This window comes from Manacus vitellinus, unplaced genomic scaffold (genome assembly GCF_001715985.3).
Source record: "Manacus vitellinus isolate BGI_N305 unplaced genomic scaffold, ASM171598v3 scaffold_5_pilon, whole genome shotgun sequence".
Taxonomy (NCBI): domain Eukaryota; kingdom Metazoa; phylum Chordata; class Aves; order Passeriformes; family Pipridae; genus Manacus; species Manacus vitellinus.
Window position 1 is genome coordinate 31,089,297 of NW_021940682.1, and position 21,861 is coordinate 31,111,157.

Here is a 21,861-nt window from a genome sequence, read left to right on the forward strand (position 1 = left end):
CCCATAGCACTCCTGAAGGTCTTTTATATATATGACAACTTTACTTGTCTCTAAAATACTCATGTCTTGGGGTAAAGATTTATTTATTTAAGTTAAGAATTTGTTTACTCCTTAATTTCAGATTAGTACCGGCTCAGAAATTTTAAGTGAACAGAAGGCAACCATTGAAACAAGAACTTGACTGCAGTGTTAAAGGTACTCAGTCTCTCAAAACTACTTGTGAAATTTAGGATTTTTAATTTCTCTTACATTCTGAGGTCAATGCTCATTTTGTGACCTGCCACTGTCACTTGCTCTCCCACTTCCTTCTCACTTCTACCATTTTCCAAAACTTCTCCTCTACATCCTTTGAATAAACCTTACAGCATGTAACACTGAACAGCTCATCTGGATTGGGAGCATTATGCCAGTTTCCTTTAAATACATACAGTTTTCTCTGTTCCAATGCTCCAGGTGGGGGAAACTGTCACCACTTCCCCTTGAAAAGCACCATCCGTGACTCACCCTGCAGCCTGCCCAAAGAGGGGCAGCCCAGCTGAGTGCAACAGCTGGCTTCACATGGCCCTGAATTGGTATGCATACAGATCACACAGATTAAGCAGGAAAAGTTTAAATGAGATCCACCGAAGGTGGGACACTGAGCAGGGAGCTGCACAAGGCAAGTAGCAGGAAGTGTCACTGACAGTACAAAGCTTCATGTCACATCTAACTCAGCCTTCCTTCACAACCTCAAAGCCCTTACTTTTGCAAGACAGCACCTTAGAACTAGGATTTACATATCAGCATCAGCAGGGAATCTGTGTTGTTCTTCTGCAAGCCAAGACAGAAGCACAACAGAAGATTTGAGACTGTTTCTCCCATGGAGTAGCATTGAATCTTACATTTTATCATAACAAAGAAAAAACAGCAAAAGTTTCCAGACTAAACTGACTGCTGTCAGTTAGATGCCCCCCCTTCTAAAAACAGATGGTCATGCTTGATGTTCAGGACCAGGCCAGGTTCACAGATGCCTCAGAACTCCTGGGAGACCTGAAGTAAACCCTTTTAAACTCACCTCTCCAGAGTTTCCCAAGTGTAGCATGCGATAAGGATCCTTTCGTCTGGTTGATACTAAGTTTGTAATAATATTTGGTTCCTCTAACCAAATGATTTGCCTTTAGTGCAAATCAATAATTTTTGTTATGCTAGCCCACGAAGTTTTACTTCATTTTCCCAGTCAGAGAAAAGCATGTCTTCATGTATTATTAGCTCTGTGTCATATCCTAAGTTATCGAGATACGTTCTCTGTCCTGTTTTTTCTTTACTTTTGATGATAGGAAAGCAAGTTGGAGTGTTTGGATTTTGATATTCCTACCTACTATGCATGAGATACATAGACACTGTTCCAGCAGTTGAACAATTTATGAGAGTAAGATTGCTTAGCACTCTTCAAATGCTCCACTGACAAAACTGAGCACTACTGAGCTGACTTTTCACCTACTGGCATGACAGAGCATGATTTTATCTACTCTTAGATGCTGGCTCTGCAGCTGGGACATCACACAATTCAACGACTCTACTACTCTGTAGCCTTGCTACTATCACAGCTCTGTGCAGTAACCAGAGCACAACAAAGGTTTTCTGTCTCTCTCAACCCCTTCAGGATGACTCATGAACGCAAAACAAACAAAGGTACATTGTGTCAGCAGGTGCTATGTAACAGGCAGGGAAGACTCAAGTGCTTCAACTATTTTAACCATGCTGTCTGCCCATGTATCCCACAGGGAGATTGCTTCTCCCTGGAGAAGTATTGCAAGTATTTTATAGGTGGACTTTTCCATATCAGTGTCACATCAAAGAACATTTATGGACTGAGAGTTTATTTCTTCTTTGTTCTAGCTGCTGTACAATAGAGCTGGTTTATGGCTCTGGGAATACTGCTAAACTACAGATTTTGTTTAGAGCTCAGCTCCTTTTTCTATAGTTAACAGTGCTGTATATGTAAAACAAATGAGCACTCAAAATCACAAAACAAAACACAAAAAATTAGAAGTGTATTCAAGCAATTCAAAAATATGTGTTCTAGAACATGTCAGGGTGGCACACAGCAATGTTTTGTCACCTTGGGAAATAGAGCTAATGTTGGTAATAAGAAAGAGATAAGCTTACTTTTATTACTAAAAGGCACCTTATTCACCTATAATAAGAATTCAGAAACTGCAAGGTCCTCTTTACACACATATTTTCCTATCCTCTCACAAACAGTAGAGTCACTGTTGCCTGAAATCCTTAGCTATGCACTTTTTAAGCTTAAAAAATTGCTGAATTCTCAAGTGAAAATTTAAATCTAAAGCAAACCTATGAGATATTTTCAATGTTTGAGTCATATCCCCCTGCTGGAGATACTGGTGGCCCATTTCAGCATAGTTTTCCTTAAAACTATTTGTAGCATTTACTGTAGTTTAACAGGAGGATTAAATTTGCAGTGCAGAGCAGCTAGTATTGACCAGGAAACTATCTGAATTTACCTCTGGCTCTCCCAAATCACCACCAAGTCTTTGTCCAGAGGCACTACAGCAGGAAGGAGAACTCTAAAGTCATCATGTGGCAGGACAGAGAAAGAAACAAAGCTATGAAAACATATTAAAAAAACCATAAAGAAAGATGGACTCCACAAGGATCTTAAGTGAAAACAACAACATTATTCAATGTAAGGTCAAAAAGACAAGGTGGAGAACAGATGGGCTTATTATTAATGTAAGAGATGCTAACACAAGCAGAAAATAGAAGTCTCAATACCTAATCAAACCATAACTTAGTTGGCAAAACAACAACTTTGTGAAACAACTGACAAGTAGACTAGCCAAAGGAGCTTTTTCAATAAGAAAAGTTATACAATCTGTTCCTGTTTATCAAACATACTCACATCAACTCCAAAGTCCATTTCTCTGAGTGATGTACGCCTGGTGAAAAATCTGTGATAAGAATGTACACTTAATTTTTAAGTCATGAAGATATGGGAAGCACAGGTTTTTAAGCAGCCAGCAAAACCATCCCAAGCTCTAGAAGCACTAAGGGGATTTTAATCAATTAACAACTACTGGGAAAGGATATCTACCAAATGATAGACTGGCTAGGAAGACCTGGAAATACAGGTGATATGAAGAACATAAAGTGGATTCACAAACTTTGGATAAAGAAAGGTTCTGAGAAGGAAGCAAAAACTGACAATTTCAGAAAAAAAGAACTTCAATAAATTCAGTTATTACAAGTCTCAAGGAAATGAAACCTAGAGCAGAAAGACAGTTCTTTCCTTGCTTCAGAAAAAAAAGCATTTTCATCAGGAAACTATTTCATTATAGAGGAGTTGTGGTCCTCCAATACACTTTACTAGTAGTATCGAAAGTCATTAGTTGTCATTACCTTCAGTTCAAAAGAGGTACAGGAGATGAAAACTAGGATCAAGCTAGTAAATGCAGGCAGCGCAACACATATACAAAGGCTGTAGTACAAAATTCAAAGTAATTAGTACAGGACATCAAAAGCAACTATTTAAAAAAAAATATATAAATACAGCAGCAGTCAGAAGAATTGAACTATCAGACAACTACTGAACACAAATAAAGGACAAATCAGAAAATAAACTTGAAATTAATTAAGTATTTAATGCACTCTTTTTACATCATTCTTTGCTAAAGAATCATCTGTGACCAGCTGTCTATCCTAATTAATAGCAATGGCAGAGAGGTAAGCTCTTTCCTTTTAACAAGGTGAAGCAATGTTGGAGAATACTTGGGATAAGTCTGACCATAGTAAATGACAGCACAGTAACCACACTTCCAGAGTAGGCTCACTCAACCTCTGCCATCAATAACTATTTTAAGAACTCAGGGGATGGACAAGTGACAAAAGACTGGGAAAAGGCTAAAATAATGTCACTTTCCAAGAAGATACGGGGAGAAAGAAGGGATGAAGATTTATGGACCAGTCTAATTTCATTTGTTTGAGAAAACAGAAGTACCAAAATTATTTGTAAAGATCCAGAAGATAACAGATGATTAAACAGTCAAGACAGATTTGCTGGGAACAAATTGAGTCAAGCAAATCTCATTTCCTCTTATGACAGTCCTGTGGACCAAGGCAAAACAATACAAATCATTCATCTTGATGGTAGGGAAGCATTTGGCATGGTCTGTCATAACATTCTCACAAGAGATAGAAGGAAACCAGGTACAGATGAAACAAAGAGACTGTACAATTTTGCAGCTCCTTTATGTTGTTCACCATACGCTGCACGAATTAACCATAACAGCATAAGAGGTGTAGCAGCCCAGGGTAGAGTCCATAGAACCAGGACTGCCACTTTTGGTCACAGTAGTTGTACTGTTTTGTAGCTTGAGGAATTATCAAGTCCTTGAACCCAAATACTTGTGCCTTAAGGATTTTCTTGGTGTCTTGCATGAGTTACTCTACCAGTAAAACCAGAAGAGTGTGTGGAAGCTCTCCAAGACCAATGCCCAAAGGCAGCATGCACTCATGTGACTTAAAAGTCATCTGGACCAACTCATACACCCGAGAGTGTTTTAGAAAAGTTTCTGGTGTTGCATCTCATTGAGTTACGGCAAGCAAAGCAGAACATCTGAATACCAGTTGCTTACATGTAATGCAACTATTTTTTGCACCAGGTCTAGATGGGCACTTAAAATGTGTCATCTTCAATAGAGGAAGGATTTTTTTCCTACTATGATCTCAGACATCATCAAGAATGGCTGTCATCACGCCAAACTGGGTCAGTCTGGGATGAAGTTCACTTTCTGCATAGTAGGACATATGGTGATGTGCTTTGGAGTTTGTGCCTAGATCAGTGTTGATACCACACCAGGGTTTTGGCTGTTGCTGAAGAGCCTGCACAGCATTGAGGCTTCTCTTGCTGCTTCCCCTGGGGGTGGGCATGAGGCTGAGAGCAAACACAGCCAGGACAGCTGACCTAAACTGACCAAAGTGATACTCCATACTTGTGGGAACAAGCTGAGTCAAGCTGCACCTGCATTCAGTTAATTAGAATCAAAAAGGAGTCTTTCAACCTTGACGGGTGTTTTGACAAAGAGAGTGCCGTGTTCTCAAAGTGGAAAACCACGTAATGGTCTGCATGGTCTGCATAAGGGCGTGCATGGTTTTTTCCCGTGGCTGAAAACAGTCACGACATGATACAAGTGTGAATATGTGGAATCAAAACACCAGTTTAGCAAGATCCTGGGAATTCTAGTTAACTGAATGACACTACCAGGTGCTGTTTACCAAAGAACTCTAATAAAACAGAAATGCAGAGAGAGATCTGCGGAGAATCCCGAAAACTGAATGGTGTGTGTGCAGCCTTGTTTTTTCATTGCCCATACCATACCATGTGCCATTGTGCTCAGCCATAAACGCTCACAGAAGGGAGGAGGAAGAAGCAGGGACATTCATGGTCATGGTGTTTATCTTTCCAAGTAAACCTGTGGTGAGGTCTTGCTTTCCAGGAAGTGCCTGGACACCTGCCTGCCTATGGGCAGTAGTGGATTAAATCCTTTGTGCTTTGCTTCTGGGACCAGCATTTGCTTTCCCTGTTAAACTGTCATTGCCTCAATCCATAAACCTTCCTGCCTTCCTGTTATTTTCTCCCCATCCCATGGGAGAGGGGAATGGGTGAGGGGCTGGGTGGGTGCTTGGCTGCTGGCCAGTGTCAACTACAGCATACCAAGAGGAAACTGCCTTTTGCTGGACTGCCAGAGCCTGGGCAGCAGTTTAAACAATGGGGCTCTGCAGTTAGTTGGTTAACAAGATACATCTGTAGAAACAGTCTAAGAACTACTGTTAAGGTAGGGTATACATGAGCCTGTATAATCAAAAATATATACTATAATTGAATTCTTTCAAAACAAAACCCATCTAGAAGACATCATTTATTTGAATTACACAGACAGTTTGAAATATATATTTGATTCAACTGTGAAATTCATTTTGGATGAGGCAAAAAAGTGACATCCTACAGTATATTTTTTGTTTGCCATTCATCAGAAAATTCAATATGTGCCAAAGATATTCTCATTTAACATGAAAAAATAGCACACATTCTCTAAAAAATGTTTAAGAATAAAATCCTCACTTGAACAAGAAATAAATTCAAGCTTAATTTATACAAGGCCTGAACTGCAATAATATCATTTAATTGAATAGCACATTTTCAAGTCCCACTAAACACGAAGCACAACTCATCTTTTAAAACCATAAAAAAATCACTTGAAAGCATCTTTAAATCAAAAACAGTATCACACATATGAAATCTGTCTGTTAAGTGCTCAGTTATGTATCTGTGTCTTATCACCTTATCAATGCTCATATTACATCAACTATTGAGCCAGACATAGGTACGTAATTGCACAGAGAGAACCAAGGGTTAGGATTTTCTGCATTAATCCCAGCCACCATAGGGCAGCTCATGGAATTTTTCTTTTAAGAACAAGCACTGGTCTCTCTGCCATACTTCTGTCATACAGAGATGGCATCAGCCACTGACCAAATGTTCAGAAAACAGACAATAGATTTGAAAAATATATTTTAAAGTATTTTGACAGGCACACATAGAATTATTGTTACTAACCACTCTTCTGCAGCCCACAGACCAAAATTCAGTTTTAATACAGCCCATTTAATTACTTTTTTCGAATCCTGTAATGCAGATGCATTTTTAAAGTATCACTAACCTCTTCAGCACTGTCATTTCTGTTGTCCAGCAGGGAACGGTTTGAGGAAAACATAGCTTCTACTTACAGAAATTCAGTCCCATACTTGGTAGGGCTTCATCTGCACCACAGTAGGATGCACAAATCATGCTAGCAATACCAAAACTAGTTCACAATCCAAATTCTGAATGATAAATCATTCCCCGTAAAATCTTTTTTTCAAGTTAGGCAAGTGTCTTGGAACAGAAAATTATCTAGAAAAGCAAAGGAAAAAGTGCCTCACCTATTTTGAAAGAAAACATTACTTCAAAAACTGGAAGCTAGAAGAATACTTTTTATGGGTTTCTGAAAAGTTTCATCAATGGAGTTTTAATTTGGTGCTTAAGAATATATTTGAAAGTAATGAGGAATCTGGTTCCTCATTGTTTTGGCTAAAGGGGGCCAAAGAATTTTTTCGATTAATATGTGAGGAAAAACTGGAGAGAATTATTTATGAGGCACCATCAGCATCTTAAAATTGTCCACCAGAATAATTCAAAGATTTTAGGAAAAATCTTGTTAGCACTAAAATTGGACTTTGTTGAACATCAATGCCTTAATTGTAATTAATCTACAGATCAAAACAAACACATTGCTAATACAATAAACATCTGATTCTGAAAGCAATCAGGACCCATTGTGACATATATATATATAACATATATAGTCTTAAATTCCTTAGGAAGATTACCCACAACAACCAACACAAAACCTCCACACCCAACATGGGTTTGAAGGCCACTGGCTCTGACATTCACTCTGTGCAAACACAGTCACTGTAAGTGAACAGGACTGGCACTACTCAATGTAACTGAAGTCCTAAGTGATTACTGTGGGCAACTTAGAATCATCTTTTTATAGTTTTCAACCTCCCAGTATAAAAACCATTCCATAAACATTAATATTAGTCTAAACTTGCAAAAACCTCCACCTATTCACCTTTTTGTAAGCTATCATATTGCCCACAAACAGAAGAAAACATTAAGAGTGTATTTTCAAAACAAATAAAATTGTCCAAATAGACAAAAGAAAAAGGTCTGTCTTAAAAAGAACTTACATAAATGTTATTTTCCCCTTGGAACTGATAACACTGGAAAACTGCTATGCCTGAAAAGTATTAAATTTTAAATACTTGCCCCCAAAAGATAATTATCTTGAAGTCAAGCATTAAAAAGCAAAACAGGTTTGCAGGAACTATACAAGTATTCCCTCTTTTATAGCCTGACAACTGTAACAAAAACTGTGTTCAGAATTGGTTCATATGTAATAATTGTAATCTAGATCATTCACATACAAAAGAAATTTGCACATCCTGAACCTTCCTGAACCCATGGCATTTCAGCCATCATGATCCTCATTAAGGCCTCTCACAGCATTTGTAGTCTCCACTTAGACTAAATCCATCCCTAACAATCAGGAATAATTTGGTGGACAATGAGGTTCCTTTTGCAACTCTTGGCAAGGCTGCTTGTCAGCAGGAAGAAAACTACAGATAAGGAATGCTGCAAGGGGCATTGAATCTCATTGTTGGGAAGCAGAACAAGCCTACCTACCCAAGCCTTTCACAGCAGCTGCTGCTCACTCTTAATTCAGGCTGATAGTCCTTCTTAGCACCATAGCTGTAATTCTAACAAATGACAGAGTTCCACTTAAATAAGCTTTTCCTAAACATTTGAGTATTCATGTTCAGTCAATTATGGTTTTCTTCAAGACCTTAGTGTCTTGCATACAGTTTTTTATAGCTGCATATCCTGAATAAGAAAGAACCATGCATAATTAGCTGACAGGCTTGCCCACTGCATTTCTGTTGCAGACATTTCCCTCCTCCTTCCATAGTTTCGTTTAACATAATTTTTGATAAAAACGTTTTGCAAGTACACTTCAAAGTGAACTAGGTGCTCCAAAAAATACTGAAACTAACTTGCTTGCTGTATTTGAACCAAAGTATTGAATATCCAAGTTCTAATGCCTTTCTGTATTGTATGCCATATTAAATTTAACTGCCAAGAAGTACAATGCTTACCAGTGAACAAAGGCATGATGCTTCACAGTAATTTCCTGAACAGGAAATGAAAGGCTACAGATAATGCTGAGCTGTGAATCTCTGACTTTCACTGCATAAGATTCAAGTTCTTATTAACTGATGAGAGATAGCACATTGACAATATTAAAACCAAAATCTGTACCGATTCAGCTGTCCAGTTTGTTCACAACTGGTAAGAGAAGTTTAATCAGCTCCCAAATTATTGTAACAAGTTGATTTATCTATTAAAGCCTTTTTGTATTACTTATATTTGCTTAAGATGGCACAAATAACATTTGTAAAAGTAAACTGCTTCAGAAGAAAAGAAAGCTCTGCCATGTCCCACACATCAACCGCCCAGAGAGGAAAGGTGCGTTCCACTCCGTAATATACTCCCACTGCCCTTCATTACTAACAAAATATATAATATCCATGGACCAACCATTAGCTCTCCCCTCTGTCTCATGTTCTTATATCAACAACCAGACAACTAGATTTTTTTCTCTAAATATGATTTAATTAAAAACACTAAATCAGCTTTGACTTTTATTTTATATATGTACAATAGTTACCAAATAATGAATACACTTAATCAATTATGTTAAATTTCACATAACATCAAAGGACATCAGCATGGCATGGAATAAGCTCAATGCCTTTTGCAGATACAAAAAAAAAAAAAAGCATTAATGTTAATTGTGATTATTATTTTGGTTTGTGGTTTGTTGGTTGTTTTTTTTATAACCTGCTTATTAATTCTCCAAATTATGTTGCCATACAAAACAGTAAGTATTTAATTGATCAGTTAATATATTAGCAAATATGAACATTTGTAAAGTTTGCAAGAAATCAATTGCAAAATTACCTCAAGTGTAGAACTAAATGTATTCACGTGAAAGTTACCTGAAGTTAGAAAAATTTTGAAAAAGAGCCCAGGTTGGAGCTGTGCATTAATTTGGTCAAACTGATTCATATGAATGAACAGTCAAGTTTATTCCGATATTGAAAATATTACTATCCTTTTTATTATTCACAAACATTTGTGTATATAGTGTGTGTATGTGTGTAAATATATATAGGTATATATAAAGTGAAGATATGTTAATGTAAAAATATACTGTTCATCCGCTCCCAATTACACAAAATGCAGTATTTGGACATTAAACTGTGTAAGTATGAATGTCCATTTCAAATCTACATTCAACCAGCAACAAATACTTAGAAGTATTTTTGTAAACATTTGAGATAGGGAAAATCCATTTGCAAAACAATCTTCCTTTAGCACATCAGCATCTCTTCAGCTTGAAAACTTTGTACAGCAGCTTCAGATGGCATATTGTGAATCTGCTCAAATCAAAGAGCTCACACTGTCTTAGATCAATGTGTGAAAGCTCAGCAAATGCAGAATTTTCAAATCCATTCTTAATCACCATCCATTTCCAGTTTTCCAGCAAAAACAAAATGCACTTGGCTACAAAAATATTAAGGAATGTTATTGAAAACAAAAGGCTATCTTGGTAGAAGAAACTACAAAAATAGTTAAGTTGAGTCATGTTGTAAAGCTTTAATGCAAGAGCATTACAGTACAGATTTTCTTTACAACCTTAAAGCTTAATCAACACCAAATTTAAATATCCATCTCTCAAGTGCTTGAAAAAATGTGCTCAGTGAAAGTCTTTCTTCAATGTAACCAACTGATGTTACGCAGGTGTCAGGCTCTGCGTCTCAGACATCTGCTGAGCGCTGTCTTGTGTTCCATTGGCAGCAATTACAGGTGTTGAGATACTCTGATATAACGATGTTGGACAACTCAGCTCAGTTCCACTTTCATCCTCTCCAGTATCTGAATCTGGTGTTACAGAACTGCTTTCTATCCCCAGAATCTCACTAACTGCTTGAGGCAATTCCTGGAAAGGAGGAGGCAGGAGAAAATATTAAAAATCACTGTAATAAAATGAAAAAAAGTTAATAACGGCAAGGTCCCCCTCTGTCCGTCCTGCACCCCCAGTAACTAATAATTCATCTCAATTTAGCTGTACTGAAAGCTACTCTCTCAGCATTACTTGCATTACCATCTTCTGTAGCTGCTTTTCAAAAAGACAGCAAAGGGAACAGGCTCAATAATCAATTCTCACTTAACAGTATTATTTTCATTACAAAAATAAAAGTCTTATCAACTATTATAATTACACTTCATGTTATTGAAATTAGTTTTATCAGGTTACCTTTTAGTTTTCTGCCTAATAAGTCTGGTATGCCTAATAAGTCAGCAATCCACACTGAACATCAAATTTCTTGCAATGAGGTTATCTAGTGAGAGTTGAGAAATCACAACCAAAATGCACAATCCAGCTTTCCACCAGTGAACAGTATTAGTCTATAAAACAAATCACTCTCGCTTACAGACTTTCAGAATATAGGTGCTGCATAGCTACAGAACATCCTTTATTTAGGCATTTAGTTATTTCACAAGTCATACATGAACACTTACAGCTAACTACATACTTTTACTGTCTATAAATATTCACAGTAGATATATTCAAAATATCTTTACCTTGCAATTCATCATCTGCATGGAAATTGCTTCTGCTTTGCAGAGTATATATTCCACATCGATTTTCATTGACAGTTCATTGATATGCTAAAAATTCATTCACAAAGGATAGTGAGATAAATGGTAAGTACACTTTACTGCAAAATACACTGCATATAAGTATCACCTTATAAGCCTGCCCTTAAGCTATGAAATGCTAGACATAGGCTATTTGCTTTAAGAAATGGCTACTCAAAGATACAGTCTGCAACAGCTGGCTTTCACCAGTATCCAAGATCTGCAAGAGGAATCCATGGTACTTCTAAATGTGACAAACTATCTGGGCCTCCTACATACTTCCCCCAGCTCACATTTTCAGAGATAAATTAGATGACAGAAGAAAAAGCAAAAGTTAAGATTAAACATATTAAGCAGTAGTCTGAGGGGAAGAACCATTTAATGATCTCATCACTAAAGAGACATCCAATAAACCATTTTGAAAGCATGGAGGATAGACAATCAGTTGACATTTAACCCCTTGGAATATAGTATGCATCTTTTCCTCCCCCGATATAAACCACAATCATATTGCATTAACTGCAAAATGTTAATTAATATTTAACTTAATATTCAAAACACAGCCCCATACTAGCCACTAGTAAGACAATTAACGCTACCCCAGCCAAAACCAGCATGATAATGCATAAGAATTCAGTACCTTTAATATGTCATTAAAGTCATAATGCTTGTCCATTATTTGCTGTTTTTCAGATTCTAAGATAGCACAACAAAGGAGAAGATGAAAATTTTGACAAGGCAATTCTGTCCACATGACCTGTTGAAATAAACAAAACACATCTGAAATGCTTATACTTCTCATGTGAAAAGCAGTTCTTAGAAAATAAATAAGTCCTCAAGCCGAGTTGCTTAACTAACAATAAACTGTTTTTTAAAGCAATTAAGCATTTGGACAATTATTTGGAATTTTTGTTTTGGCCTATTAGTGATAAGTGCAAGTCTGAGTCACCAAATGCTTATCTGGTTCTTTAAGACTTCTGTGTCTACCACATTGTCCACTATAATGCTATTCAGCTGCTTGAGCTTGTGGTCTTGTGAATGTGTGTTCTGCCTCAGCTCATGTGAAACAGAAGTAATTAAAACTAAAAAATTATTAGTGTCTGCAAGTGTGAATTAGTAGAAGTGTGTCATGCTCAGCAATGCCTTAAAAAAGTTCCTATGGGTTATAAATACGGTGATAAAGTTGTTCCCAATCCCCCCACTAGAAGAACCTAAAGATATGTACATGCATGTATTTGGGGGTGGGTGGGTGTTACTTTCTGACTGCAGACACACTAGCTTTTGGTCCTGTGAAGGATACAATTAACCATTCTTGAGTTCACTGGGACTAAAATTTATGCAACCTCAGTACTAATACCCTACTTTAGCAAATTCAGGAAAATCTTTTTTAAAAAGTATTTGAAGAGAATGTGTGTGGTGGGCAGAAAGCTGGAAAACAGTTTTGACAACAAAACCAGAAAGAAGCAAAAATCTGTTTGCACAAATCACTCTGACAAACAGATGCAGGATTTAAGACAATGGATTTAGTCTCAAAAAAGGCAGATAAGAAAGTAGACTCATGAGGATTCAGTTTTACTTAATTAGTAAAAATCTTTTTTCATCATTATTGATGGAGTACAGCCTTAAAGCTGAGCAAGAGCTTACTTCTACTTGAACTATGTAGCCTGTAAACAGAACTGCATCAATATGAAAGATATCCAAACCAGGTTCACCCAAAATAAGGTGCAATTAATCTTGAATGTTTCAATTAAGATTCAGTTCCTTTGGTCCAGAATTAAATTTTCCATCTTTTTCAGACATCCAATATTCTCTTAAAGCATTCTCACTCCAGCAAAAAGACTGGAATGCAAATAGGCTGATTAACAGTAAAAACTGAACAAAAATGCCTATAGTCTACCAACCTCAGCCTGTCTACACACTACTGTGTTGGGGTTTTTTAACTTCTACTTCATAAGGAAATATTGACAAGTGTACATTGATTTGGTTCAACATGAAATTGCTGCCAAAAAAAAATCCATACTTTTTGCTACCATTTTTGATAAACCTTTTGAAGTCTGGTGCAGAGCATGCACTTAAGTCTATAAATACGTAACAGCAGCATTACAGTGTGCTGAAAGAATGGAAGAAAAGCAGCATTTAAATTATAAAGAGGACAGAAACAGAGATCCACAAGAACACCCTGAAATTACCAGATTAAACAGAAAAAGCCCCAGAAGTTCTGGAACCTCAGATGGTACCTCTCCTTCCCATTCTACCCTCCACAAGTGAGTACGTCACAGGATAATATCGCCTTTAAATGGATTCCCTCAATACACGTGCTATTACAAAAGAGTACATGAGTTTTGCTCAGACTGAGATATCAAAAAAATACTGAGATACCTACTGATTACAATGCAAAAATGTCTCCTGTGCCTATAGCTTGCTTATATCCCACTTATACATATCCCTGATACCAGTGAAGCTGCATGGCTACGCTCAAGAAAAACGCAACCCACTCTAAGTTGGACTTCAACTGTGATAAAGGTGACACTAGCTTTTACATAAAAACATCAGCATAACGTCTTAATTAGTTTGCTTTAAAAAGGAAAACAAGATATTCCCCTTCCCATTCTATATCTCCTAGCAAAGAAATTTAACACTTGTAGTAAACATGATGTGCAGGAAGGTACCTACAAGACTATCATATCAATAGGTTTCCATCATCTTCCTGAGAGGAAAAAAAATGCTTGAGAGAGAAATATAGTGTGTTTCTTTTCTCTATGCACACATATACACACAATAAAACAGAGGTGATAAAAACAAACCAGCCTAGGACTATAAACTGTAAATAAAAATACTGTTGTCATCAACTTAAAAAGAAAAATTACTGTTTAAAAAAAATACTGAGAAGATAACATAATACTGGGGATAAGAGATGACTAAATTTCCCCACCGAAGCATTATCCTTTATACCTTGGCATAAGAGAATTCTTTTGGTACATATTAGTTTCCTTATTTATGAATGTTATTCGTAAACTTTTCCACCATCTGGTTAAAATACCACCTCAATACTCTATGATAGTAAATTCCACCAACTAATGATAAAAACCTAAAAAAATATTTACTTTAGACAGTTTTAAATACTGGTCCTCCTCTTTATGTGACTCCTTTTTCATTAGTGGAAAAAGTGAATAAAAGCATCAACATTATTTCTCATCCCACCGGAAACATTTTTCATTATATTACAAACTTTATGCATCTGAGCCCTGTTCTTTTCATTACCCTTCTGTTCCCCAACACGTGTTTTGTTATGTCCTAGAAAATACTCCTTCCACTCATCTGAACATTTATTCTCTTGTTTGAGTTTTCAGTGGACGCAGTGCCCTTGCTAAATGCATCTTAGACAATAAACCTGTACTGCTGACAAGACTTCTCAATTTTCTTGGAACAAAGAATTAAAAAGTGTTCAACAAAAGTATTAGTTCATCTTAATTATTCCATCCTATCCCAATATTGCCTAAATCAAAAAGGATCTCAGTAACCTGGATTTTTTGGAACTTCAACATTTTCATGTTTTACATCATGTTTTTTGGCATCACAGGGCCTTATCATCAAGATTACCTAGATCTTCTGACATCATCCTCCTTATGGCTTTGGCTAACACAAACTACCCTGACAGTGCTTTACTCCACTTAATCTAATAAAGTCCTACCAATCCCAAGGAATTAATCAAATACACATACACAAATGCTCTTTCTTCTAGCATGAACTGTTTTCCATTAACAGTGAACTGGTACTCTCCACTTACTACTTACACTCAAGAGTCTGATGTGAAGGATCCCGTCCAAACCTTTTTGAAAAAGCCAATTTATCCCCACCAGCTCCAATAAGTATTTTTTTTATTAACTTCCCAAGTTGTTCTTTTGGCTAAAAAGTCATAAAATATGCTCATTTGTCCTCAGATCATTGCATTAAATATTTGAATTTTTTTTAAATCTAACAGAGTATTAACACTTTTTGTTCTAAAGTCAAAAAACTGCTGGAGTTTGTGTGATGAAATATCTCCTTACCTCCCAGAGTCGAAGAATATCTTGAAAGCTAAATTCCCTTTTGAATCTGATGAGAAGCCACCGGAAGCAAAAATAAAGGTAGCCTGAGTCTTGAGATTCTAGGAATAAGAGTGTTACATTTCATAAGCACCAAATTTGGTAAGACAGCAGGTGAAAAAAAAAATAAACAAAAACCCCTCCCACTTTACAGGTATCCATTCATACCACTTATTTTAAAGATGGTAGCCCCTTTTCAAAATCAAAGATTTTTGCTGGAGGATGGCATATTTTTTAAATTGACCCTGTTTTTCAAAAGGCATGGAGCTATTAATTGTGCTATCAATGCATACAGAATGCAATAAGCTGTTTCAGTTATTGTGCATGAATAATACACCTACCTAAATAACTGCAAAATCCACTGTCTAGCAAACGAAGCAAAGTACTCAGTTGAATTAGTTGTGTCTTCATACCCTGCATCTGTTCTTCAAAATTCTGATGCTGTATGGAATAAAAATATTAGCACTGTCATTTTTATTAACTCTATGATAATTTTGAGATTTGCAGCTATTTTTAAATTTTAAAAAAGTTTTGTTATTGCAACAGTGATTCTCATCCTTTTGGTATTTAACATATGGATATTTAACCATACTTCTATCTAATGAAATGTCTGTCTTTTACTGAGAAGTTTAACTAAAGCAATGAACTCTATTTCTTTGCTAGCACTTTTGTATGTAATAAATGTTAGTTTAAATCAGTCCAAGTTCTGTACTTCCAAGCAGCATGACTGCACTCAAACCAAAAAGACAACATGGTTTTTTACAGTCACATTGTTTTGCCACATGCACATATAAGCTTCAGTTTGTGGAAAGTCTAAATTGCATCTAATAAATACCAAAAGGCAGGTATGACAGGGAACAATTATCCTGAACAAAATCCTGCTTAAGACTCCCAATAAATACAACTTTGTCTGTGATGGCTCTGAGTTACTTCAGAACTCTTAAGGAGACAAGTTTGTCTGTACTGCACAGCAATAGTATTGCAAACCCACTGCAATGTGTAACAATCAGAAAAAGTATGTTGACTCCAAATATAAAAATGACTGCTTTAAAAGAATTCAAAAAACCCAATGCAATTTATAAATTACAATTAACTCCAAATGCTATCTGTAGCTTATCTGTTTACGTGGACTAAAAAAGCCTTATTTTACCATTTGATCCATATATGATACGAAGCACCAAAAGGCATCTACTTCATTCTCCATAACATACAAGACAGGTGACAGCAAGTCGCTCATCCCCTGCACATAACCTTGATGGAGAAAAAGGAGGAGGAAAAAGAAGATAGGAATTTAAAATCAGCAGTTACATAGCAATTTTTCAAGTGTGATGAATGACTGCTAAGCATTCCAAGTTTGTACAGATACTGCAATTCTACAATTCAACAATGATTTTGTAATCCAGAAGATCTAATAAGATTTATTAGCCATTTCTGCCAATCTAAAAAGAACATGAAGCAAACACATTGTTCTAGTAGTAGTTAAAATATGTACAAACTGAGCTGACATCACAATAGATTTTTAGCAAACAAGTTCCCATTTAGAGCTCAGGAACATATATTGATATTTTTAAGAAGATTAAATATATACCTTTCACCATCACAAATACAAACTTGTAAATAGTTTCTATCTGTAATTGGTTGCCTTCTTCAAGACATTTAAAACTTTCTACTGTCTTCCCACTCCTCCACCCACTCCCAACTGAAGATTTTCATCTCAAAATAATTTAAAGAGATGTTGAGTTTCAATTCCAGGAATATATAATGCAACAGCTTTTATGAAGAAAATTTCACACTCTACACCTTTTTTTTTTTTTGGCACTGAATATGCTTTAAGGATTCCTTTATTTAGGGAAGTAGGGACTGTTCTACTTGGATGGTACTTAACAGCCAAGCCTAAGACCATTTGTGTAACCAAGTAGACAACAACAAAGACTACTACGTATCAAAGCAAGGAAGGGAATTAATAGCAAAGTATTGCTTGCAAGAAGCACAAAATATATCTAGACCTGAATCAAGGATGTGCTTTTACGTTTCTATGCCTAGAAGTGGTCAATCAAGTTCATACCCCCTAAAAAGCACTTGCACGCCTTATAAGAAAAGCTTCCACTTAACAGGAGAAGGAAATGTCCAATAAAGCATATAATTTTTGCAAACACCTGTAACATTTTAGTTGTATATAAAAATTCACGATTTTATAGCTTTTTAGTGCCTCTTCCAGCTTTCTTGTTTTGAATTAACCGTCCAATTAAGACCAGGAGAAGACAATGATTTTTACAGATCATTTTTCCCCTTCTTCATGACTCTTCCAATTACCTTATCACTGATGCTAGTGTCAGCTTATCTACTGCCTTACTGCTGACCTCCCTAAGTAAGAGAAGACAATTAATGTGTATGCCTATCATCAGTGGTTGGTTCAACGTGACATTTCTCAGTTGGCTGACTCCATTTCTTAATGAAGTAATGGTAACTGAATAACTTTAAAGAGGATTAGAGTTAATGACTGAAAATATGGAGCAGGTGTGAGAAGAACAAGTGAGAATAGAACAAGTAACAGCAAAAAGATAACTGAAAGGTCAAAATTTCAAAAAGTTTTATTCCCCACACATTTCATACTACGGCCAACTAAAAATAAATTCAGAGAAAATTCTGTTCAAGACAGTTGAAACGTCTCTTACATAATAAAAACAATTTAATTAATGCAGACTTAAGGAATTTATTCAGAAAAATATTGTATCAAAAGCTGTTCTGTCCCCTTCCCTATCTGGCACAGTTTGTGGCATTATATAGATCTCTCTACATCTGCTGTCAAAAGATTAAGTGCAGTACTGCACCAGCACTTGAGTAGCTTAGAAGCCTTAGACAGTTACTATGTCAAATTTACTATATTTCCATTATTGTTATTCTTGCTTGCTTATAAAACAAAATACTTACCCACATTTAAGCTGTTTTTAATAGAGTGGGTGGTGAATCTGCTTTAATTTCACTTAAAATGTCACTGTGCATTAATGCAGGTTGAAATGTGGAAAGATGTGGAATAGAGATACATGTTTAAACCATCTCAATCAGTTTTGGTTTTCTCCTTTTTCCAGCCAAAGATCAAGACACTCTAAAGACTTTCAGAAAGGACAAAAGCTAACAAGAACTAAAGCTCTGCAGCATGTTTACTGGCAGTTAAAGATTTATTCCTACTTTCTGTCCTCAAAATCTGGCACGAAGTGGGCTTTTTGAACACCAAAACTTTTCTGAGACAGAATACCAAAAAAACCTCCCAGGTATACAATCGCAAAGTGTCATGCCATGAGTGGAGGGGGAACCAGCTAGAAGTATGTTTTCCCTCCCTCCCAAGACAGTTAACAAAAAGCAAGATTTAGGTATCACATGAACACTATGATTAAAGGAAGATGTTATATGCTCTTCCCTCTGCAACAGATGCATGCACTAAAGCGTAATTTTTGACAGATTGCTAAGTGCAATCCTCAAGAACCAGCTTTTAAAATATTCACAATGACACCATGCTTACAAACAGCTGGTTCAGCATGCTGAGCTTTAATTACAGCAGTGGCAGCTTGTTTATAATTTTTACTGATATATCAGTCTTAAAAATGAATATAACACTCATGTTCCAAAGACCCAAACCCATTTAAAACTCTGAAAAAAGAAATAAGGAAAAAAAAAACAAGCAAAACCAACAAAACCAACAAAAAACCCCCCACAACAGTAGGTCTATGGTGAAGACAAACTGCCACTTAATTTCCAATCCCATCTCAGCTGATGAATTCAGATATCTGCAATAAGCATCAAATGGAAGAGAGGAAGAAAAGCTGAACAAAGTTATCTACATTATTAAATACAACTCTTGGCATTTACAAAAAACACTGTAATCAATACAAGTCCAATTTTATTAGGAGGACTTAACATAAGCAAAGCTGCCCCATCAGAAATCAAAACGGTTTTTACATTCAGATGGACACAACTTACCTAAGTCAAAGTCATACATGCAGTAGGTCATCAAAATATCGTGAAGTAAAATCAGTCCTGGGTTATCTTCACCTTCATAGAATTTATTTGTTCGATCTGTCCTGTTGACATCTTTTTCTAAGAAAACAGTCCAGATTTAAAAACATTTTCAAAACCAGTTCTACAAAGCCAGTAGCAAATGAATTCAGAATGTTTAAGCTGCTGATTTCTTCCTCAAAGTGTTGCAAAGCTTTGAAGTGTTTGAGACAACTGCATAACTGATTATCATTGCAAAATAAAGAATATTTTAAAAGAAAGAAAATCCTTCCTATCTGCAATAAAAGGATTTGCTTATAAACATATTTTAAAGCTTTCTGCCTTTATTTTTGTTAATACATTTTATGGCAAAATTCCTGATTATAATTCAGCAAAAATGTTTTACATTTATGAGGATTAAGAAAAATTTGATGTCAGCTAGCTATACAATGCCAATTATGAATACTTAATGCAATGCAGCATAAACTATAGTTGGAAAACTACCATATGATCAGCTCGAAGACACTGTGATAGTTCATGACAGCATGTTAACAAATCCTGTTTAACAAGTTCCTATAACTCACAGCGAGATGAAACTGCTCTTTCATCAGGCAGTTTTGATGCCTCAAACACACCAAGCACACAGCATACTCTTTAATAATCTGAAATTCAAAACTGATGTCACGAAATCAGCAAAATTTTGAATGCACTTTAATAAAAGGAGTATTTTGTAGTTTTGGATCTATTTTACAATATAAGCCTAATATTATCACCTACATTTCAAATACTTAAAAAGCAAAAAAATTGCTTCAACAGAAACAAGCAACTGGCCTTTTTTCAACTCTGAATATTATTTTTTTCTGTTATTACTCTCTAAAAATGTAGTTTACTAACCTACCAAGACTCTGACCCTTTCAGCTTGCCTGTTGAATAACTGCCTGAAATAAATTTAGTCTATATCTCAGAATAACACAAAAATCTTGTCCTGCCTCCTGAAGTAACTATTTAGTAATCCTAAACATTGGTGCCCAGATCTCACTACCAAAGAGAACTGAGGATACAAACCGCTATTAGTCAGCATAATTTCATGAAATTTTTAAAAGAAGATATAAAACCCTGCAAGTCAGAATGCACATACGCAAATCCCTGTAAGAAATTATAAAATATGGACAGACACATTTTCACTGTCTTATTGGATGTCATTATTTTAACAACATTTCTGGTAAAAACAAATCATGACATAACAGGAAATGAAGAGTCTTTTGTTATCAAGTAAAGGAAGTTTAAAAATCCAGCCATTTTGTAACACCAATGTGTAAGGTTCTGAATTACTCTAGTTAAAAAATATTTAGTATTAAGTATATAACAAAGTTTGGACACCTCTGGAAAGAGAAACATGTTAGTTTTTAGTGTTTCTACATACAGGTTCCTCAAAAGGGTACATTTTTTCAACTTCATATTAAACTGTAGAAGTGTGTGAATTTGTCCAGTTAGATATATTTGCAAATCTAAATTTACCTATAAGACTTCGGTAATCTCTTAATCTTGAATTTCTCTTTTCCTGTTCCTCACTGACAGATTTCCACTGCAGTTTCATCCTGAAATATTCATCCCTGAAGAAGAAAGATAACTTTGAAACCAAAACATTCTCAATTACTACATTTCTTTGATTTTTTTAATTTAAGCATTCATTCCATTTGTTCTTTGACATAAATGGAATAACATCACCCTGGTTATATAATATTTTTACTTTAATATAACAATAATTCTTAAGAAAGTCTCACATGCTTCTTGCATTCAACAATTTTAGCAGCTTCTTTCACCATTCCAAAAAGCTTTTTATCTTAAGAAAAGATGCAGCTTTTAAATTTATTTTGTAACAAAAAAATCACTGTACTCACGTTTTCCTTTTCTGCAGATTTGCTCTCTCTTCTTTAGAGCTATTCCAAGGAAAATACCCCAAGAGAAATTTCCATGCCTCCTTTCTTAAAGTATGGCAGAGACCCTAGGGGAAAATGGATATGAAATATCAACAAAAGACTATTTTCATATTGTGAGGAAAAGTTCCTAAAGCTATACAACACTTCTCAAAGTAACAACTTCATAGAATTTTTATATGTTGGTTTCTTCTTACAGTGTAGTCAAATCTCATGTGCTAACTAGGTATCACATCTGGAGAAAACAGACAAAGAGAGTATGATTAAGCAAAAACTGTAGAAGCACTGGATTCATACTCAGATAAGAAAGCAACCTTAGAAAATAATTTTCTCCCTATGTTTTTGCTTTGCTGATAGGAATAAAAAACTTACAGGCATCACACATTTTAAAAAGAAAAAAAAAAGTACCTTTAAAATGTGTATATTTAAGTATCACACTGCTTAACTGCCAAATTTCTGGTCTTGCCACAAA

The 21,861-nt window shown here is 35.7% G+C and overlaps 1 protein-coding gene across 1 annotated transcript in view; it reads right to left on the bottom strand.

Moving 5' to 3' along the window:
- Nucleotides 1–9,259: 9,259 nt before the first annotated feature.
- The window catches only part of TBC1D15 (TBC1 domain family member 15), a 28,234-nt gene continuing 15,632 nt past the window's right edge, over nucleotides 9,260–21,861 (bottom strand). The window contains exons 9-17 of the mRNA XM_018080650.2: nucleotides 21,354–21,457; nucleotides 20,971–21,065; nucleotides 19,438–19,554; nucleotides 16,610–16,710; nucleotides 15,801–15,900; nucleotides 15,424–15,521; nucleotides 12,015–12,131; nucleotides 11,318–11,404; nucleotides 9,260–10,670 (exon numbers count right to left, since the gene is read on the bottom strand). Coding sequence (XP_017936139.1) covers nucleotides 10,464–10,670; nucleotides 11,318–11,404; nucleotides 12,015–12,131; nucleotides 15,424–15,521; nucleotides 15,801–15,900; nucleotides 16,610–16,710; nucleotides 19,438–19,554; nucleotides 20,971–21,065; nucleotides 21,354–21,457 — 1,026 coding nt within the window. The 3' untranslated portion in view covers nucleotides 9,260–10,463. The remainder of the gene's footprint in view (nucleotides 10,671–11,317; nucleotides 11,405–12,014; nucleotides 12,132–15,423; nucleotides 15,522–15,800; nucleotides 15,901–16,609; nucleotides 16,711–19,437; nucleotides 19,555–20,970; nucleotides 21,066–21,353; nucleotides 21,458–21,861) is intronic.